Source organism: Nicotiana sylvestris, chromosome 11 (assembly GCF_000393655.2).
Source record: "Nicotiana sylvestris chromosome 11, ASM39365v2, whole genome shotgun sequence".
NCBI lineage: Eukaryota > Viridiplantae > Streptophyta > Magnoliopsida > Solanales > Solanaceae > Nicotiana > Nicotiana sylvestris.
Window position 1 is genome coordinate 162,894,808 of NC_091067.1, and position 17,963 is coordinate 162,912,770.

The 17,963-nt window shown below is 43.2% G+C and overlaps 1 protein-coding gene across 1 annotated transcript; it reads left to right on the forward strand.

Annotated features, from left to right (window-relative positions):
• The first annotated feature begins 14,566 nt into the window (after window positions 1-14,566).
• LOC138881934 (uncharacterized) lies at window positions 14,567-14,947 on the forward strand. The gene has a single exon (XM_070162240.1). It carries the CDS (start codon window positions 14,567-14,569, stop codon window positions 14,945-14,947), a length of 381 nt encoding a protein of 126 aa, XP_070018341.1.
• Window positions 14,948-17,963: the final 3,016 nt, after the last annotated feature.

Below are 17,963 nucleotides of genomic sequence, written 5' to 3' on the forward strand. Positions count from 1 at the left end.
AGTATATAGAGACTCCCTATGGCCCGTCTGCCTGCATAGGCTCCTGAGTGGTCCTTGGGTCCTCATTGTGCTTGGGAACCTCAGACTAGTTCCCTATGGCCTGCTGCTCTGTTGTTGGGACCTAGGCCTGGACAGGCTCCTGAGGTGCATCCTGTGGCTGATTGGAGGAGGCCTCTGGTGGGTCTGCCAACTGAATGACTGCATCGTCCGCTCTAGGAATCATCCTCTTCCTATTTGAAGGCCTCTGGGACTTCTCGAGCTGGGGATGAGCTGATGGTACTGGATCCTGTAGCAATAAGTCCAAAGGTAGATGATCTGCCTTTATCCTGTCAACATCAACCCTTAGCGCCTTTACGGACTCCTTGGAAGCCCGCGTCTTCCTCAACTTCTTGTGCTCCTTATCAAGCTCCTTGAGAGCCTTACTATGTGAATCAACTGCATCTGTGAGCACCTTCTGAGTGTCGAAGATTTTCTTTTGGTTGGCCAGAATCTCCTTGAGGGCATCCTTTATGGACTGTGGGACCTGTGGAGGCGGAGGTGTCGATTGAGCCTCAATTGTAGTAGTGAGGATAGAAAACTTGGATGACACTGTCTGCATCCAGTTGTTGATACTGAGGAGAGCCTGGCTCAGTCGGTGTGCAGTCACTGGATATGCTCGGGAAGAGGGTATCTCTGGGTCAGAGGCAGATGGGCCAGGAGGAATGTCTGTGGAGGTCGAGGCAGGCTGAGCAGGAGTCATTATCACAACTGGCTCTTCAGACTGGCCAGTTGGAGTAGTAGTTGGTCCCTTGAAGTTCTTGTTCTTTGGGTTGTCATCCCCCTGCATGCTATACCACGAGAATGGGGCCTTCGCCTTGACCTTTATATCAAACAACCTCTTTTCAACTTTGAGGTCCCGGAAGTACATAGTTAAGAAGCTGGGGAAAGGGTAGTTTCTGTCATTCTCATTGCCCACAAGTGTGATTACCCTAGACATTACATTTCCCACATTTATCGGGTACCCCGCCATGATTGAAGCCACCAAAACTGCCCGGTGTAGAGGGAGTTGTCATGAGTAGTAGGTTCCAGTCTGCTGCACACAAGTGTTTCTCACCCCCTTGCCTCGAAGTTCAAACTTCTTCTCAGAATCTTGATGCCCCCATTCAACCAATCGGGGGTGGTACCTGGGATTTCCAGATACTGTGCCAACCAGGGACGGACCTCCTCGCCCATTTCCATCTTCTCCATATATAGGGTCTCATCCTCCTCATCAAAGCCAAGGTAATCATTTATTGTTTTCCCATCAAACAGCACCTTCAAATTTCGCACCTTGGTCACTTTTGTGCCTTTTTTTATGTGGGCAACGTTAGTGTAAAATTCCTTGACCAAGTGCTCGTTGGCATCTACACATTCACCCAAAAAGTATTCTCAGTTAATTCTCTCCCTAAACTGCCTCCTCACATTGGGGTTGTGAGGTAGCAAGTCTTTATCCACAAAACTCCTCTCCGGGATCAACTTCTTCACCGTTCACCCTTCCTGGAATTTATGATACGCTACCTCATTCACGAATTGGTCTTGACATGCCTCTTGTTTCCTATTTCTAGCAACACCCCCACTTGAGGTTCACCCCCTTCTCCAACTACTTCTTCTCCTCCTATTTCCTCCTCATCTCCTACTGCACCCTCTCCGGATAATGAAGTTGTGGGAGAGGTGGAGTATTCATCCTCACCGCCTTCAGCTGAGTCCTCAGACGACCTAGAAGATATATTTACTGACGTTTGGGTAGCGGGGGAAGTGGGAGGAGTGTCTCTTAGTCTATTTCTCTCCGGCCAATCAAGGATGTACTCTGGGATTGAGTCTAAATATATCTCCCGGGAGGGCTCGTACTCACTCTCAGACATGTCAATGGCCCTATCAGCAGCTTTAATCATCTTTCTCATGTTATTAATGTTTTGTCGGGCTTGAACAATCAATCTTACCATTTTCTGTTTCCCTCCCCGGGAGGATTCTCCTCTGCTTGGTTGTTTAAAGCATTTACCTCATTGTTTCACCATTGTCTGCAAACACAATCCAATAAGCTTGTTAGTATCATTAGAAACAATTAAAAGAAGAGTTGTAGAAAAAATTGCAGACAGTTGCAGAAGATATGCAGTGCGGACCACACAGAATGGTGTGCGGTCGCACAAAGGTCAGTACGAACCACACGAAATAACAAAGTGGTCCGCACATAGGTGGGGTTCAGACTACCCACTCTCTGTATCCAAACAGTGCAGACCGTACAAAATGTAGTGCGGCCGCACAGGGATCAGTACGGTCCGCACAAAATGTAGTGTGGTTGTAGTCCCCAAAGTTCAGCTTTCAGGACTTTCAACAATGCGGTCCGCACAAAATGTTATTGTGAACCGCACAAGGGCACCGTGGACTGCACAGAATCGAACGCGGTCTGCACTGAGTGCCCAGTTGCGGCACTAACTTAGGGTTCAAAATAATTTGATTATAAGCCTAATTTTTCACCTAAGTAGTGTCCCTACATGTTTGCCCAGTATATTTAACTATCTAAGTCCACTTTAATCAAGATACTAAGTACCCTAACCTAACCAATGGAAGAAATTAAAGGAAGAAAAGAGTAATAGACAAGTAAAAAAAGGAAAAGAAAATAACGAAATTAAAGCAATTAAAAAGAAGTAGAGGTACCAGATGTGAGATTTACAGATGATTAATGAGTCCTAGCAGCTAGGTACGAGCAGAAGATATGATGAACAGTGTTTTTTATGAGGTTTGAGAGTCAGAGGATCGAAAAGTTTAAACATTGGGCCTCAGGTACTATTTATAGGAAAAGTCCTGGGGCCCAGCATACCTACCCCAATGCGGACCGCACAAATGGACTGTGGTCCGCATCACACAGCACTTTTGAAGATTGAGAAGGCAACCTACTGCGGTCCACACAAAATGTCATGCGGACGCAGTAGTCCACCGCAGACCGCACAAAATGTAGTGCGGCCGCAGTGGCAAACTTCAGAGAGTTGGGCATTTTACTCTTCATCAATGCGGTCTGCACTGAATGTAGTACGGCCGTATTGACAACTTCAGAGACCTGAACACTTTTTCCACTATGTCCTGTACTACATCAACACAACCCTGTAGTATCTCACAACCAATTAGCCCAAAAATCAATACTATACTACCATGAAAATCAAAGAAAAACAAGAAGAGAAACACATGGGTTGCCTCCCAAGAAGCGCCTGATTTAACATCGTGGCACGACGCAGGTTACCATCACATCATTTGAGATGAAGAAGTGCCACCACGTGTCTGTCATTAATTTTTCCCAAGTAGTGCTTGACCCTATGCCCATTCACTCTGAAAACATCACCATTTTTGTTCTTTAAATCAAGATCACCAAATGGGGTCACACACACCACTTCAAAAGGTCCACTCCATTTTGACTTGAGCTTTCCCAGAAACAGACATAGCCGGGAGTTGAACAAAGAACCAAATTGCCCACTTTGAACTCCTTGCTATGAGCATATTTATCATGAAGGTACTTCATTTTGTCCCTGTACAAGGACGAACTGGAGTAGGCATGGAATCGGAATTCATCAAGTTCATTAAGCTGCTCTACACGAAGATTGGCTGTGACATCCCATTCAAGATTTAGCTTCCTCAAAGCCCACATGGCCTTGTGCTCTAACTCAACCGGTAGATGGCAAGCTTTCCCAAACACCAACCGATACGGATACATGCCAATCGGAGTCTTGTAAGCAGTCCTATAAGCCCATAGAGCGTCATCCAACTTCTTTGACCAATCGGTCCTATTTGCATTTACCGTCTTTGACAATATGCTTTTGATTTCCCTGTTGGAGACTTCAACTTGACCACTTTCTTGAGGATGATAGGGAGTAGAAACTTTGTGATCGACACCATACTTTGAAAGTAAAGTGTTAAAATCTCTATTGCAAAAATGAGACCCCCAATCACTTATGATTGCACGAGGAGTACCAAACCTTGTAAAGATGCTCTTCTTGAGAAATGCAACAACACTTCGGGCCTCATTGTTGGGTAAAGCCACGGCTTCAACCCACTTTAAAACATAGTCCACCGCCACAAGAATGTATGTGTTCTCACACGAGCTTACAAATGGGCTCATAAAGTCAATGCCCCACACATCAAAAATATCAACCTCAAGAATGGTATTGAGAGGCATCTCATCTTTCTTCGAAATTCCACCCACTCTTTGACATTCATCACACCTCTTCACAAGTTCACTTGCATCTTTGTACAAAGTTGGCCAATAAACCCCACAACTAAGAACTTTGGAAGTCGTCCTCGCCCTGCCATGATGGCCACCATAGGGAGAGGAATGACAAGCCTCCAAGATAATCAATTGCTCTTCCTATGGGACACACCTTCGAATCACACCATCCGTGTAAATCTTGAACAAGTATGGCTGATCCTAATAGAAATCCAAACTATCCTACTTGAGCTTCTTTCTTTGGTTACAAGAGAGCTCACATGACATTATACCAGCTACAAGGAAATTAGCAACATCGGAAAACCATGGCATATCATTCATCGACCCCGAAAGGAGTTGTTCGTCGAAAAATGAATCATTGATCTCTAGGCCGTCACGAGGCCTCCCATCCTCCTCCAAGCGTGACAAATGGTCCGCAACTTGGTTTTTACTACCCTTCTGGTGCACAATCTCCAAATCAAACTCTTGAAGTGACAAGACCCATCGCATCAGTCTAGCTTTGGAATCCTTCTTCTTCATCAAGTACCGGAGTGCGGCATGGTCGGTATGAATAATAACCTTAGCACCCATAAGATACGGCCAGAATTTTTTCATTGCGAACACAATAGCCAAAAGTTATTTCTCGGTCACCATGTAGTTCACTTGAGCATCATTCATTGTCTTGCTTGCATAGTACACTGGATGAAACATTTTGTTCACTCTTTGACCCAAAACCACCCCAACCGCAACATCACTCGCATCACACATGAGCTCAAAGGGTAAGCTCTAATTAGGCGCGGTAATGATAGGAGTGGTGGTCAACTTATGCTTGAGAAGTTCAAAGACTTGCATACACTTTTTATCAAACACAAATTTAGCATCTTTTTCCAACAACTTTCACAAGGGATGCACTACCTTCAAAAAGTCTTTGATAAATATCCGGTAGAACCCTGCATGCCCAAGAAAACTTTGAATTCCCTTGACGGATGTAGGGGGAGGGAGCCTTGAAATTACATCAATCTTTGCTTTATTTACCTCAATACCATGCTTTAAAATTTTATGCCCAAGAACTATTCCTTCTTCGACCATAAAGTGGCATTTCTCCCAATTGAGGACAAGATTGGTTTCTTCACAACGGGCCAAAACTCTATCAGGATTCTTCAAGCACCCATCAAATGAATCCCCCACAACACTAAAGTCGTCCATGAACACCTCCAAAATATCTTCCACCATATCGGTGAAAATGGCCATCATACACCGCTGAAATGTAGCCAGTGCATTACACAACTCAAAAGGCATCCTAGAAAAAGCAAAGGTGCCATATGGACAAGTGAATGTGGTCTTTTACTGATCTTCCGCAAGCAATCAAGATTTTCTTGTACCCAGAATACCCATCCAAGAAACAGTAGAAGGCACGCCCAGCAAGTTAATCCAATATCTGATCAAGAAAAGGCAAAGGAAAGTGATCCATGCGGGTCACTTTATTCAACTTGTGGTAGTCCATGCATACCCTCCAATCAGTAACAGTTCTTGTAGGAATCAACTCATTTTGTGAATTTGTAACCACGATCATGCCACCCTTCTTCGTTACACATTGTACCGGTGAAGTCCAAGAGCTATCAGAGATGGGGTACACAACCCTGGCATCCAACCACTTAATCACCTCCTTTTTTGAAACTTTTTGCATTGCCTCATTCAACCTCCTTTGATGCTCCAAGGAGGGCTTTGCATCATCTTCCAGAATAATCTTGTGTATACAGAATGCGGGGCTTATTCCCCGAATATCAGCTAAAGTCCATCCAATTGCCTTTTTCTGCTTTTGAAGCACCACCAATGTCGCATCAACCTACATTTTAGTAAGGCAAGAAGAAAGAATAACTGGCAAAGTAGAATTTGAGCCTAAGAACTCATACCTGGGGTGTGGAGGCAGCGGTTTCAAATCCAACACCAAAAGCTCCTCAATTGAAGGTTTTGTTGGTGGAGTCTTTCTATTCTTGAGGTCCAAAGATAATTTCCTAGGCTCATAAGAGTAAGAGCCCATTCCATGTAAAGCATTCATGCACTCCACTCGGCTTGCATCCCCATTGCCATCAAGATTCAATAATACGGCCTCCAATGGGTCCTCCACATTGATCATTGCACTAGTGTCATCAATTATCACTGTTGTAACGAGGTCCACAAAAGAGCACACCTCGATAGTGTTGGGCTGCTTTATTGATTTGCACACATGAAAGACCACTTTCTCGTCACCCACCCGGAAGGTAAGTTCCCCTACTTCCACATCAACTAAGGCCTTCCCCGTAGCAAGTAAAGGGCTCCTCAGAATGATAGGAACTTTATAATATACCTCACAATCCAAGATCACAAAGTCAGTTGGCAAGATAAATTTGTCCACCCGAACAAGCACATCATCAATAATACCCAATGGTCTCTTCATTGTTCTATCTGCCATTTATAATCTCATAGAAGTCAACCTCGGCTGCCCAATACCCAAAGTCTTGAAAATGGAATAGGGCATCAAATTGATACTAGCCCCCAAATCACATAGAGCTTTAGCAAAATCCGCACTCCCAATGGTGCAAGGAATGGTGAAAGAATCGGGATCTTCAAGCTTTGGGGCCATTGAATGCACTATTGCACTAACTTGGTGAGTCATCTTTATAGTTTCACAATCCATAGACCGCTTCTTTGTTACCAAGTCCTTCATAAATTTATCATATCCCGACATTTATTCAAGAGCCTCCACCAAAGGCACATTGATGGATAAGCTCTTCATCATGTCAATGAACTTTTTAAACTGATTTTCATTTTTCTGCTTCGCGAGCCTTTGAGGATAAGGTGGAGGTGGCCTTGGCAAAGGAGCCTTGGCTTTAGGCATAACCGGCTCCGGCATGTCTATTATGTGATCCCTAGACGGGTTCACATCATTTTGAGTTTCCACCTCGACATCTTGAATATCAATCCTCACTTCTTCATTCACATTTTCATCAATCACATTTTCAACCACAAAAGGAACTTCATCTTCTTGCAACTCAACATCATCATCCACAATTTGCTTTTGGTTGGAGGCATGCACATTACCACCTCTCCCGCTTCTTGTTGTTATCGCCATAACATAATTGTTACCACCCTTCGGGTTCACTACCGTATCACTTGGTAGAGCACCCTTAGGGTGAGTATTTAAAGACTGTGAGATTTGGCCTAATTACACCTCCAAGTTTCTGATTAAGGTATTGTGGGAAGCCAACTGCGCATCGGAATCCGAATTCTTCTTCTTCATCTGTTTGAACATCATTTCAATTCTACCCATATCATTGCTAGAAGAACATTGGGGGCCTTTGAAAGGCTTGCCCCCGATTTCCTTGGTTTCCATTGTTCCATCCACCTTGATTATTATTATCACCCCAATTGTTGTTATTACCATTCCAATTTCCTTGGTTGTTTTGATTGTTGTTCTGATTGCCCCAGTTGTCGTTTTGGTTGTTGTTCCCCCAATTACCATTGCCTTGTTGTTGATTTCCCCAATTGCCTTGGGGTCTCCATTGTTGTTGGTTGGAAGAATTGCCTCTTTAGCCTTGATAATTATTCACGTATTGCACCTCTTCACTTTGTTCATCATAAACATCATTTTAAAATCCACCACAATCATTGTCAAATTGCTCCGAATTCTCTTGATTCTGGTGCCCTCTTTTTCTTCTTTGTTGACAAGCATGTTGACACCCTCCATGGCATTTACTTGGTGAGGATTTTGAACTTGTTGCAACTGTGCCTTCGCTAGTTAGTTTCAACTCAGCTATAACCTGCCCATGATCATGTAACTCCTTTTGCAAATGAATAACCGTGGGGTCACCCTGGGGCACATTGGCTCTACTTTGCCAAGCGGAAGAAGTGTCAGCCATCTCGTCAAGAATGTCACAAGCCTCATCATACGACAGCTTCATTAAGTTTCCCCCAGCAAGTTGGTTCACTATGAATTGGTTTGTTGTATTAATGCCCCGGTAGAAGGTTTGTAGGATCATCGCCTCAGTCATATTATTGTTGGGGCATTCCTTCACCATTGTTCTATAACGCTCCCAAATCTCATGCAAAGGTTCCGTGGGCTCTTGCTTGAAAGCTAATATCTCATCTCACAGTGCCGTCATATGCCCCGGTGAGAAGAATTTTGTAATGAACTTGTCCGCCAACTCATCCCAAGTAGTGATGGAATGGTTGGGAAGTTGCTCGAGCCAATCCAATGCCTTCCCTCTAAGTGAGAATGGGAAGAGTCTCAACCTAAGATCATCCTCGAACACATTAATCTTCTTGCTCCCCTAACATGTATCCACGAACCCCTTGAGATGTTTGTAAGCATTTTGATTTGCAGTGCCCGTAAAGTACCCATGTTGCTCTAGTAAGGTCAACATCACATTGGTTATTTGAAAAATGCCCGCCCAGATTCGGGGTGGGACAATAGCACTTGCATAGCCTTGGTTCGGAAGCACTCTAGGAGCCACTCTTGGAGGTGGCGGAGGAGGGTCTGGAATATTGTCATTAGCATTAGCCTGGAGGCCTCTACGTTGTCCTTGAGGTACAAGAGGCACCTCATCATCTCCGACATCATCTACCTCCTCCCCCGCAATCACATTTCCAAGAGGGTCATTTGCGTTGTTCGCTGCCATTTGGTACCTGAGTTGTGACACAAACGAATTAGTAACAAAGAAGGAAAGAAGAACAATACACAAAACTAGCTAAATAGATAGCCAAAACCATTAACTCCCCAGTAACGATGCCAAAAAGTGATCAAGGCCTACTCTGCACTACTATTAAGCAGCAAGAGAGGGTCGAAGAGCTTTTACCCAATTTGGGGTTGGGATTGATATCCACAGAGAGCTAGAATTTGGAGTCGGGTATCTATCTAGTTTAGAGTTGCGTATGTGTTCCAAATTACACTTCTATACATTTTTGGGGTTTTTGTTTTACTTCTATTTTTATCAAACTACAATGGTAAATGAAACTAGATTAAACTAAGAGTTAAACTAAAATGGGTTGTTCAAATAGTTTACAAGGCACTAGGGTAGTGACTTTCACCTAGGTGGTCAATTGATGGATACTTGAGTCTAAGGCATGATTGACATATTTGGAGAGTATGATATAATCGTTGCACAATTTTACCCACTCTACACCTCTCGGTGGTTCGAGTGATTTTGCCTGAATTGACTTTCTCAAGACCAGTTGGGTATGCAAATTTGCACAAGCAATCAAGGTTCAAGTCAAGTATTACTCTCTTGAGGTTTAACCCTTTAATTAGGGCTGTCAATATCTTGAATATGCCCTAATTCCTTGTTGGACCTATTTCGAAGACTTGGGCTCTCTTTCTCAAGAAGAGCTCAAGTCAACTAAACACAAACTAGTATTTGCAACCACTAATTCAGACATAAAACATGAAATTGGCCCAAATATCAAACATCCATAGTCAATCTAACCCTAAAATACAAGACCCATCAATTACCCACACTAGAGTTGAGCCACAACTCTAGCTTATGGGTATAGCTACTCATAATTAAAGAAGAAAAGCAAGAAATAGATGAAGAACAACTCATATTAACTAATTACTAAGATAAACAATATGATTCAATGTTGAAATGTAGATAAAATTGTCCAAAATAGCAAAAAGTATCGAACCCATGAGCGCAGCTATTTTTTAAAACTATCTGATGACCTAAAATGGGAAAAGAAGCTATTTATACTAAGCTGAAAAATCTAGACAAAAATACCCTTGCGGCCGAACAAAATGTTATGCGGCCTCACTAAGGCTCTGAACTTGAAAATTCATGTCTCTGAACTCTGGCAATGCGGACCGCACATAATGGAGTGCGGTCGTGGAGGCTTCTGGTGTGGTCAGCATGAAATGGAGCGCGGACCGCATTGGCTTGAAACTTGGAATTGGCAGCTCTCTGATCTTTCTCACTGCGGACCGCACTAAATCGAGTGTGGCCACGTTGATCCTAGTGCGGACTGCACAAAACCTAGTGCGGTCGCATTGCCTATTTGCCTGAGTGTCATGCTCTCTGAACCTCACTCATGCGGACCGCACAGAATGGTGTGTGGCCGCATTGAGTCTGCTTTGCCTGAGCTTTGTCTTGTCTTGGTACTTGTGCAAGTTTCACTCCTTTTTGAGATGATCTTTGACATCTTGTCACTTTGTTGATCAAACCTGCAATCAAGCACTATTTGTGAGCCGTTTGGGACTATTTTGTATAAATTCCTAATCAAAACATAAGCAAGAAGGAGTATAAAATGCATCAAAACCCCTAGTTATTAGTGGAACCTGGTCCCTCTTTTGTAGTCACTGTTTCAGGAAACACTTTGTCTTTCTGAACTGATTGGTTCTTAGCCTAGACATCTTCCTTGAAGCACCCAGTGTTCCCACATCAGGTACGAGGCCAATTATCAGAGATAGTGACGTACTTACTGTGTGGGTTTTGAGGAGTTTTCTCCCTTTGGAACCCTGCTCCCTGCCTTTGTTTACAATCATTAGTAAGCAAGGCAGTGGTAGCTTCTGAGGACCAGGTCCACTTTAGGGACTTTTCAAGATCATTCTTTACTCTTTCCAGATTAGTTTGGAGAAGCTCGTTTTTCTCAATTTTAGCACACATCCTAAATCACATAGCTTTCACCTCATTTTCAAGCCTAATGTGTTCCTCACTTGCTATCTCCTTTCCCTTTTCAGAACTTTCAGGTTTTGACTTAGTCCATGGTTTCACCATTGTTTCCCTTTGGTCTGCAATTTCTGCCAGCAGACCACTCTTTTCTTTTTTGAGGATTTCAATGGTTTTATTATGGTCAATAACTACAGCCACTAAGTCGTCTCTAGTTTGTTCAGATTCTCCTAATTCTAATATCAAAGAATTCCTATCCTCCACAAGACTATGAAATGCAGTGATTAATACATCAGCTAAAGACATGAGTTTTTTTGGAAAATAGGATTTCAGATTTCTCTGAACATCCCTAAAATTTACCTCTTTGTTGCCATTGTCTTCATCATCATCTGATTGAGCCATCAAAGCAAAAGTTGAGTCATATCCAATCTTCTCGCCTTCAACTGCTATCATAGAAATATCACCAGTATCAGATTCGTCTTCAGACTATCTTACTTGTTTAGTTCCCTCATGAGCTATTTGCAAAGCTTCCCATATCTTCTTGGCAGTGTCGCAGGTGAAGATTTTATTGTACTCTTTAGGTTCCATTCCACATACTAGAATTTCCTTGGCACGAAAATTCTTTTCAACAGCTTTCTTGTCTGCTTCAGTATACTCTTTGCTGGTTTTTTCCATTGAAAATGGAAATTCCTCTAGTACCTTGGTTGGAACATAAGGTTCATCGCAAATGATATCCCATAGCTCACAATCCTCAGCCATGATAAAATCGTGCATTCTAGATTTCCACCACCAATAGCATTGTCCATTAAACTTGGGGAGTCGGTATATGGATTGACCTTCTTCAAAATTTGGTAGATGCAGCCATGAGGATCCTTACTAGGTGTTAGCTTGATAGGAGGAACCTACTCTAATACCAATTGTTAGTTTGTATGAGTCCACCAAACCATAGAGTACCTGGTCCTCTATAAGATTCTGCTGAGAATGTTGATAAAACAGTATGTAAATAAGGCAGAGAATTTTTATGTGAAAAAATCTCACACAAGGGGATCAAAAAATCACGACCTATACCTATAGGCTTTTAACTTCACTAACTTGTAAAGATCCAATTACAAGCCACTTTGCAATGACTCCTATTGCAAAGGATTTACTCAACTAACTTGTGGTACTCTTACCACAAGCCACTTTGTGACTTCCTAGTTACAAAGGCTTTTTCTAACTTGCGATGCTCTCACCGCAAGCCACTTTGTAATTCTACAATTACAAAGACTTTTACTTATGACTAAATCTAGTCACAACATAAACTCAAAGAGTTTACGAATTTATAAGAGGATTCCTAATCAAACGCTTCTAGGTAAGCAGTTTAGGAGATACAATAATTACAATAACAAGGTTACAACTCAACTAAGACAACAACAGGCTATCTTTTAGGAACTGGTCGGTAGTTGCGTTCAACCTTGTTCTTCAAGCTTGTGAGGATTAATTTCTCTGTTTTTGCAAGAAGCTTGAATGAGAACAGAAACCTTCAAGTGATGTTTTGTATAAAACTCATTGTAGGAACATCTTGATCACATCACTTTAAATGATGTGAGTACTTTATTTTGGTTAGAGAATGAGTTGGCACTAGAGACAGTGCAGTGCGGCAGAAATAGTGTCGTCAGTCACTTCATTTCCAGCTGTGTCCAATTGACTCTGTACTTCTATGAGGAAACCACAAGAGTATCAGGTCCCTGTGTGGGTTCCTAGCTCCTGAAGCTGTAGTAGTTCACCTTTAGCTAGAATCCGTTAAAGCTTGCAGCAGTCCAAGTAGGTCAAGTTCCCTATCTGGTTCTTAACAGTAAGTTTGTTAGATCATTAAAATATAAGGCAAGAGTATTTAAAATCTATCAGGATGCATCTGTTTTATTCGAACCAGGTTCCACTTATTCTTATGTGTCTTCTTATTTTGCCCCGCATTTGGGCATATCTCGGGATTCTTTGAGTTCCCCTATTTATGTTTCTACTCCTGTGGGAGATTCTCTTGTTTTGGACCGTGTTTATCGGTTGTGTTTGGTTTCTCTTAGTGGTTTTGAGACCAGAGTCGATTTGTTATTGCTCAGCATGGTAGATTTCGATGTTATCTTGGGCATGGACTGGTTGTCGCCCCATTATGCTATTCTTGATTGTAATGCCAAAACTGTGACACTTGTTATGCCAGGTGTATCGCGAGTAGAGTGGAGGGGTACTTTAGATCATACTCCCAATAGAGTTATTTCTTTCCTTAAAGCTCAGTGAATGGTTGAGAAGGGGTGTGATGGGTATCTGGCCTATGTGAGGGATGTTAGTGTTGATACCCCTACAATTGATTCAGTCCTAGTAGTACGGGACTTCCCTAATCTGTTTCCAGCTGATCTTCTAGGCATGCCGCCCGATAGAGATATTGATTTTGGCATTGATATGTTGTCAGGCACTCAGCCCATTTCTATTCCTCTGTATCATATGGCCCCTCCTGAGTTGAAGGAGTTGAAGGATCAGTTAGAGAAATTGCTTGATAAGGGTTTCATTTGGCCCAGTGTATCACCTTGGGGTGCTCCTGTCTTGTTTGTGAAGAAAAAGGATGGTTCTATGCGTATGTGCATTGATTATTGCTAGTGGAATAAAGTTACAGTGAAGAACCAGTATCCTTTGCCTCGTATTGATGATCTGTTTGACCAGTTACAGGGTGTGCGAGTGTTTTCTAAGATTGACTTGCATTCAGGTTACCATCAGTTGAAGATTCAGGAGCCATACATCCTGAAGACTACTTTCAGGACTCGCTATGGTCATTACGAGTTCCTTGTTATGTCATTTGGGCTAATCAATGCCCCAGCAGCCTTCATGCATTTGATGCACAAAGTGTTCCGTCCATATCTTGACTCGTTCGTTATTGTCTTTATTGATGATATTCTGGTATACTCACGGAGTCGGGAAGATCATGAGCAGCACCTGAGGACAATGCTTCAGACTTTGAGGGAAAAGAAGTTATATGCAAAGTTCTCGAAATGTGAGTTTTGGTTGGATTCCGTGGCATTCTTGGGCCACGTGGTATTGAGTGAGGGTATACAGGTGGATCCGAAGAAAGTGGAAGCAGTGCAGAGTTGTCCCAGACCATCCTCAGCTACAGAGATCCACAGTTTTCTTGGCTTGGCGGGCTATTACCGTCGATTTGTTGAGGGGTTTTCATCTATTGCAACACCTATGACCAGGCTGACCCAGAAGGGTGCTCCGTTCTAATGGATGGAAGAGTGTGATGCGAGCTTCCAGAAGCTCAAGACAGCTTTGACTACAGCCACAGTATTGATATTGCCTACAGGTTTGGGGTCTTATATTGTCTATTGTGATGCCTCGAGGATTGGCCTTAGAGCGGTATTGATGTCAAACGGTAGTGTGATTGCCTAAGGTATATGAGAAGAATTATCATGTCCATGATCTCGAGTTAGCTGTTATTATTCACGCCTTGAAGATCTGGTGTCATTATTTGTACAGTGTTCTTGTGAGATTTATACTGATCATCGGAGTTTGCAGCAAAATGTTCAAGTAGAAGGACCTTAATTTGCGCTAGAGGTGGTGGTTAGAGCTGCTGAAGGACTATGATATCACTATCTTATATCACCTGGGAAAGGCCAATATGGTGGCCGATGCTTTGAGTCGTCGAGCAGAGAGCTTGGGGAGTTTGGCTTATTTACCAGTAGCGTAGAGGCCCATGGCGATGGATGTTCAGGCCTTAGCCAGCCAGTTTGTGAGATTGGATCTTTCGGAGCCCAGTCGGGTCCTTGCTTGTAAGGTTTCTCAGTCTTCCTTGTTTGATCATATCCATGAGCGTCAGTTTGATAACCTTCATTTGCTTGTCCTCAAGGACAAGGTCCTGCATGGAAATGCCAGAGATGTGACTATTGGTGATGACGGGGTATTGAGGATGCAGGGTCGGATTTGTGTACCCAATGTTGATGGGCTTCGGGAGTTGATTCTAGAGGAGTCCCATAGTTCACGGTATTCCATCCATCCGGGTGACGCAAAGAAGTACCAAGATTTGAGGCAGAACTATTGGTGGAGGCGGATAAAGAAGGATATATTTGGGTTTTAGCTCGGTGCCTCAATTGTTAGCAGGAAAAGTATGAGCACCAGAGACCGGGCGGGCTGCTTCAGCAGATAGAGATTCCGGAGTGGAAGTGGGAGCGGATCACCATGGACTTCGTAGTTGGACTCCCACGGACTTCAAAGAAGTTCGATTCCATTTGGGTGATTGTGGATCGGTTGTCCAAGTCCACGCATTTCATTCCTGTGTGCACTACCTATTCTTTGGAGCGGTTGGCGGAGATTTACATCTGGAGATTGTTTGTCTGCATGGTATTCCAGTTTCCATCATTTCAGACAGAGGTACTCAATTCACATCACGGTTCTGTAGGGTTATACAGTATGAGTTAGGTACTCGGGTGGAGTTGAGCACAATATTTCACCCCTCAGACGGACGGACAGTCCGAGCGCACTATTCAGATTCTTAAGGATATGCTCCGTGCGTGTGTGATGGAGTTTGGAGGTTCTTGGGATCCGTTCTTGCCACTGGCGGAGTTTGCCTACAACGACATCTATCAGTCCAGCATTCAGATGGCACCGTACGAGGTTTTGTATGGTAGGCGGTGCAGATCCCCGATGGGTTAGTTTGAACCGGGTGAGGCTAGGTTATTGGGCACAGACTTGGTTCAGGATGCTTTGGAAAAGGTTAAGGAGATTCAGGATAGACTCCGTACAGCCCAATCCAGACAGAAGAGTTACGCGGACTAGAAGGTTCGTGATGTTTCCTATATGATTGGAGAGGGGTCCTGCTTCGGGTTTCGCCTATGAAGGGCGTTATGAGATTTGGGAAGAAGGGGAAGTTGATTCCGAGGTTTATTGGTCCTTTTGAGATATTGCGTTGTGTTGGGGAGGTTGCTTATAAGCTTGCCTTACATCCCACTTCATCCGGTATTTCATGTTTCGATGCTCCGGAGGTATCACTGTGACCCATCACACGTATTGGATTTCAGTACAGTCCAGCTGGACAAGGATCTATCTTATGTTGAGGAGCCAGTGGCAATATTGGATAGGCAGGTTCGAAAGTTGAGGTCAAAGAATATTGCATCAGTGAAGGTTCAGTGGCGGGGCCAGCCGGTCGAGGAGGCGACTTGGGAGACCGAGCAGGATATGCGCAGCTGTTACCCTCATCTTTTCACTACTCCAGGTATGTCTCTATGATCGTTCGAGGACGAACGAATGTTTTAAGAGGGGGAGGATGTAACGACTCGGCTGGTCGTTTTAAGAATTAACGCTTGATCCCCTATTAATTGCATTCCCCGTGTTTGTTCCTGCTATTGTAAGTTGCCGGGAAGGTTCGTTTTGGATTTCGGAGTGTTTTGGGACACTTAGTCCCTAAATGAGAGTTTAAGCTTTAGAATTTAGACCGTAGTTGGAGAAGTGTGAAGACAGCCTTGGAATGGAATTTCGTCAGTTCCATTAGCTCCGGTGGGTGATTTCGGGCTTAGGGGCGTGTTCGGATTGTATTTTGGAGGTCCGTAGCGTATTTACGCTTGAAATGCCGAAAGTTGAATTTTTGAAGTTTCCGGTTCGATAGTGAGATTTTTATCTAGGGGTCGGAATGGAATTCCGAGAGTTGGAGTAGCTCCGTAGTGTTGAATGTGGCGTGTGTACAAAATTTTAGGTCATTCGGACGAGGTTTCATAGACTTTTTGATCGAACGGAGAAATTGGAAGTTTTGGAAATCCTTAGGCTTAGATTGGAGAGTGATTTGTGGATTTAGCGTTGTTTGATGTGATTCGAGGTTGGAATAAATTCGTATGATGTTTTAGGACTGGTTGGCATGTTCGGTTGAGGTCCCGGGGGCCTCGGGTGAGTTTCGAGTGCTTAACGAAAGTTGAATTGGACTTAGGAGAAATATGAAGTTGGCTGAACATGTCATAATCGCACATGCGTGTATTGGACCGCAGGATGCAGATGCGGTCCATGCACCGCAGAAGTGGCATCGCATCTGCGTAAAAGGGGGTCGCAGGTGCGGCATTCTTGGTTTAATGAAAAGTCGCAGGTGCGACATGGTCTCCGCAAAAGCGGACCGCAGGTGTGGCCTTAGAGCCGCAGATGCAGTTCCACTGGTCAGGAAAAAAAGGGCAGAAATGAGGGTTTAGTCTCAAAACCTTAGAAATTGATTTGGGAGCTCGGGATTGGCGATTTTGGGAGAGATTATCACCTGGGTATTTTGGGTAAGTAATTCTTACTCGGTTTTGATTAATTTCCACGAATCTATGCTTAAAATCATCCTTTAAATTCGAATTTGGGGTGAAAATTTAGAAAAGTTCTTAGGCCTAGTTTTGGAGTTTTAATCAAGATTTTGATGTCGGATTGGAGTAATTTATTTATATATGAACTCGTGAGAGTGTGAGGATTCTGAATTTGAAAATTCTACCCGATTTTGAGGCATGGGCCCGGGGGGCTTTTGGTCATTTTTTTCTAATTTCGCGTATTATCTTCGAATTAATTAGTTGAATTAGTTAATTAAAGTTATATTTACATTATGCAATTACTTTAAATAGATTTGGTCCATTTGGAGTTGGATACTCGTGGCAAGAACGTGATTTCGAGTGAATTTTTGAGCTGGTTCGAGGTAAGTGGCTTGTCTAACTTTGTGTGGGGGAACTCCTCTTAGGATTTGGTATTGTTGATATATGAAATGCCTTTTACGTGAGGTGACGAATGCGTACATGTGTTAATTGTTGAAAATCCTGTTTTCATAAGTAACTATACCTGTGTTTTCCTCCCTGTTTATACTACTTGCAATTTAAGCCTACTGTTAGCTTAGGAAAGCATGTCTAATTGACTTAATTGTTTTACTCGCTCAAACTGCTTTATTTGAATTCTGTGCAGCATGCTAGGTTAGAAATAACTGTTTTACCTTGGTATGAAATTAGTTTGAATTTAATATTCTTCGTGTTGTTGTTGTGTGTTTACTTTGGGACTACAGGCGATATCCCGGTAAATCCCCCTTACCTGTTTATTTGGGACTATGGATTGATGTTCCGGTAGATCCCCCTGCACATTATATTGGAACTACG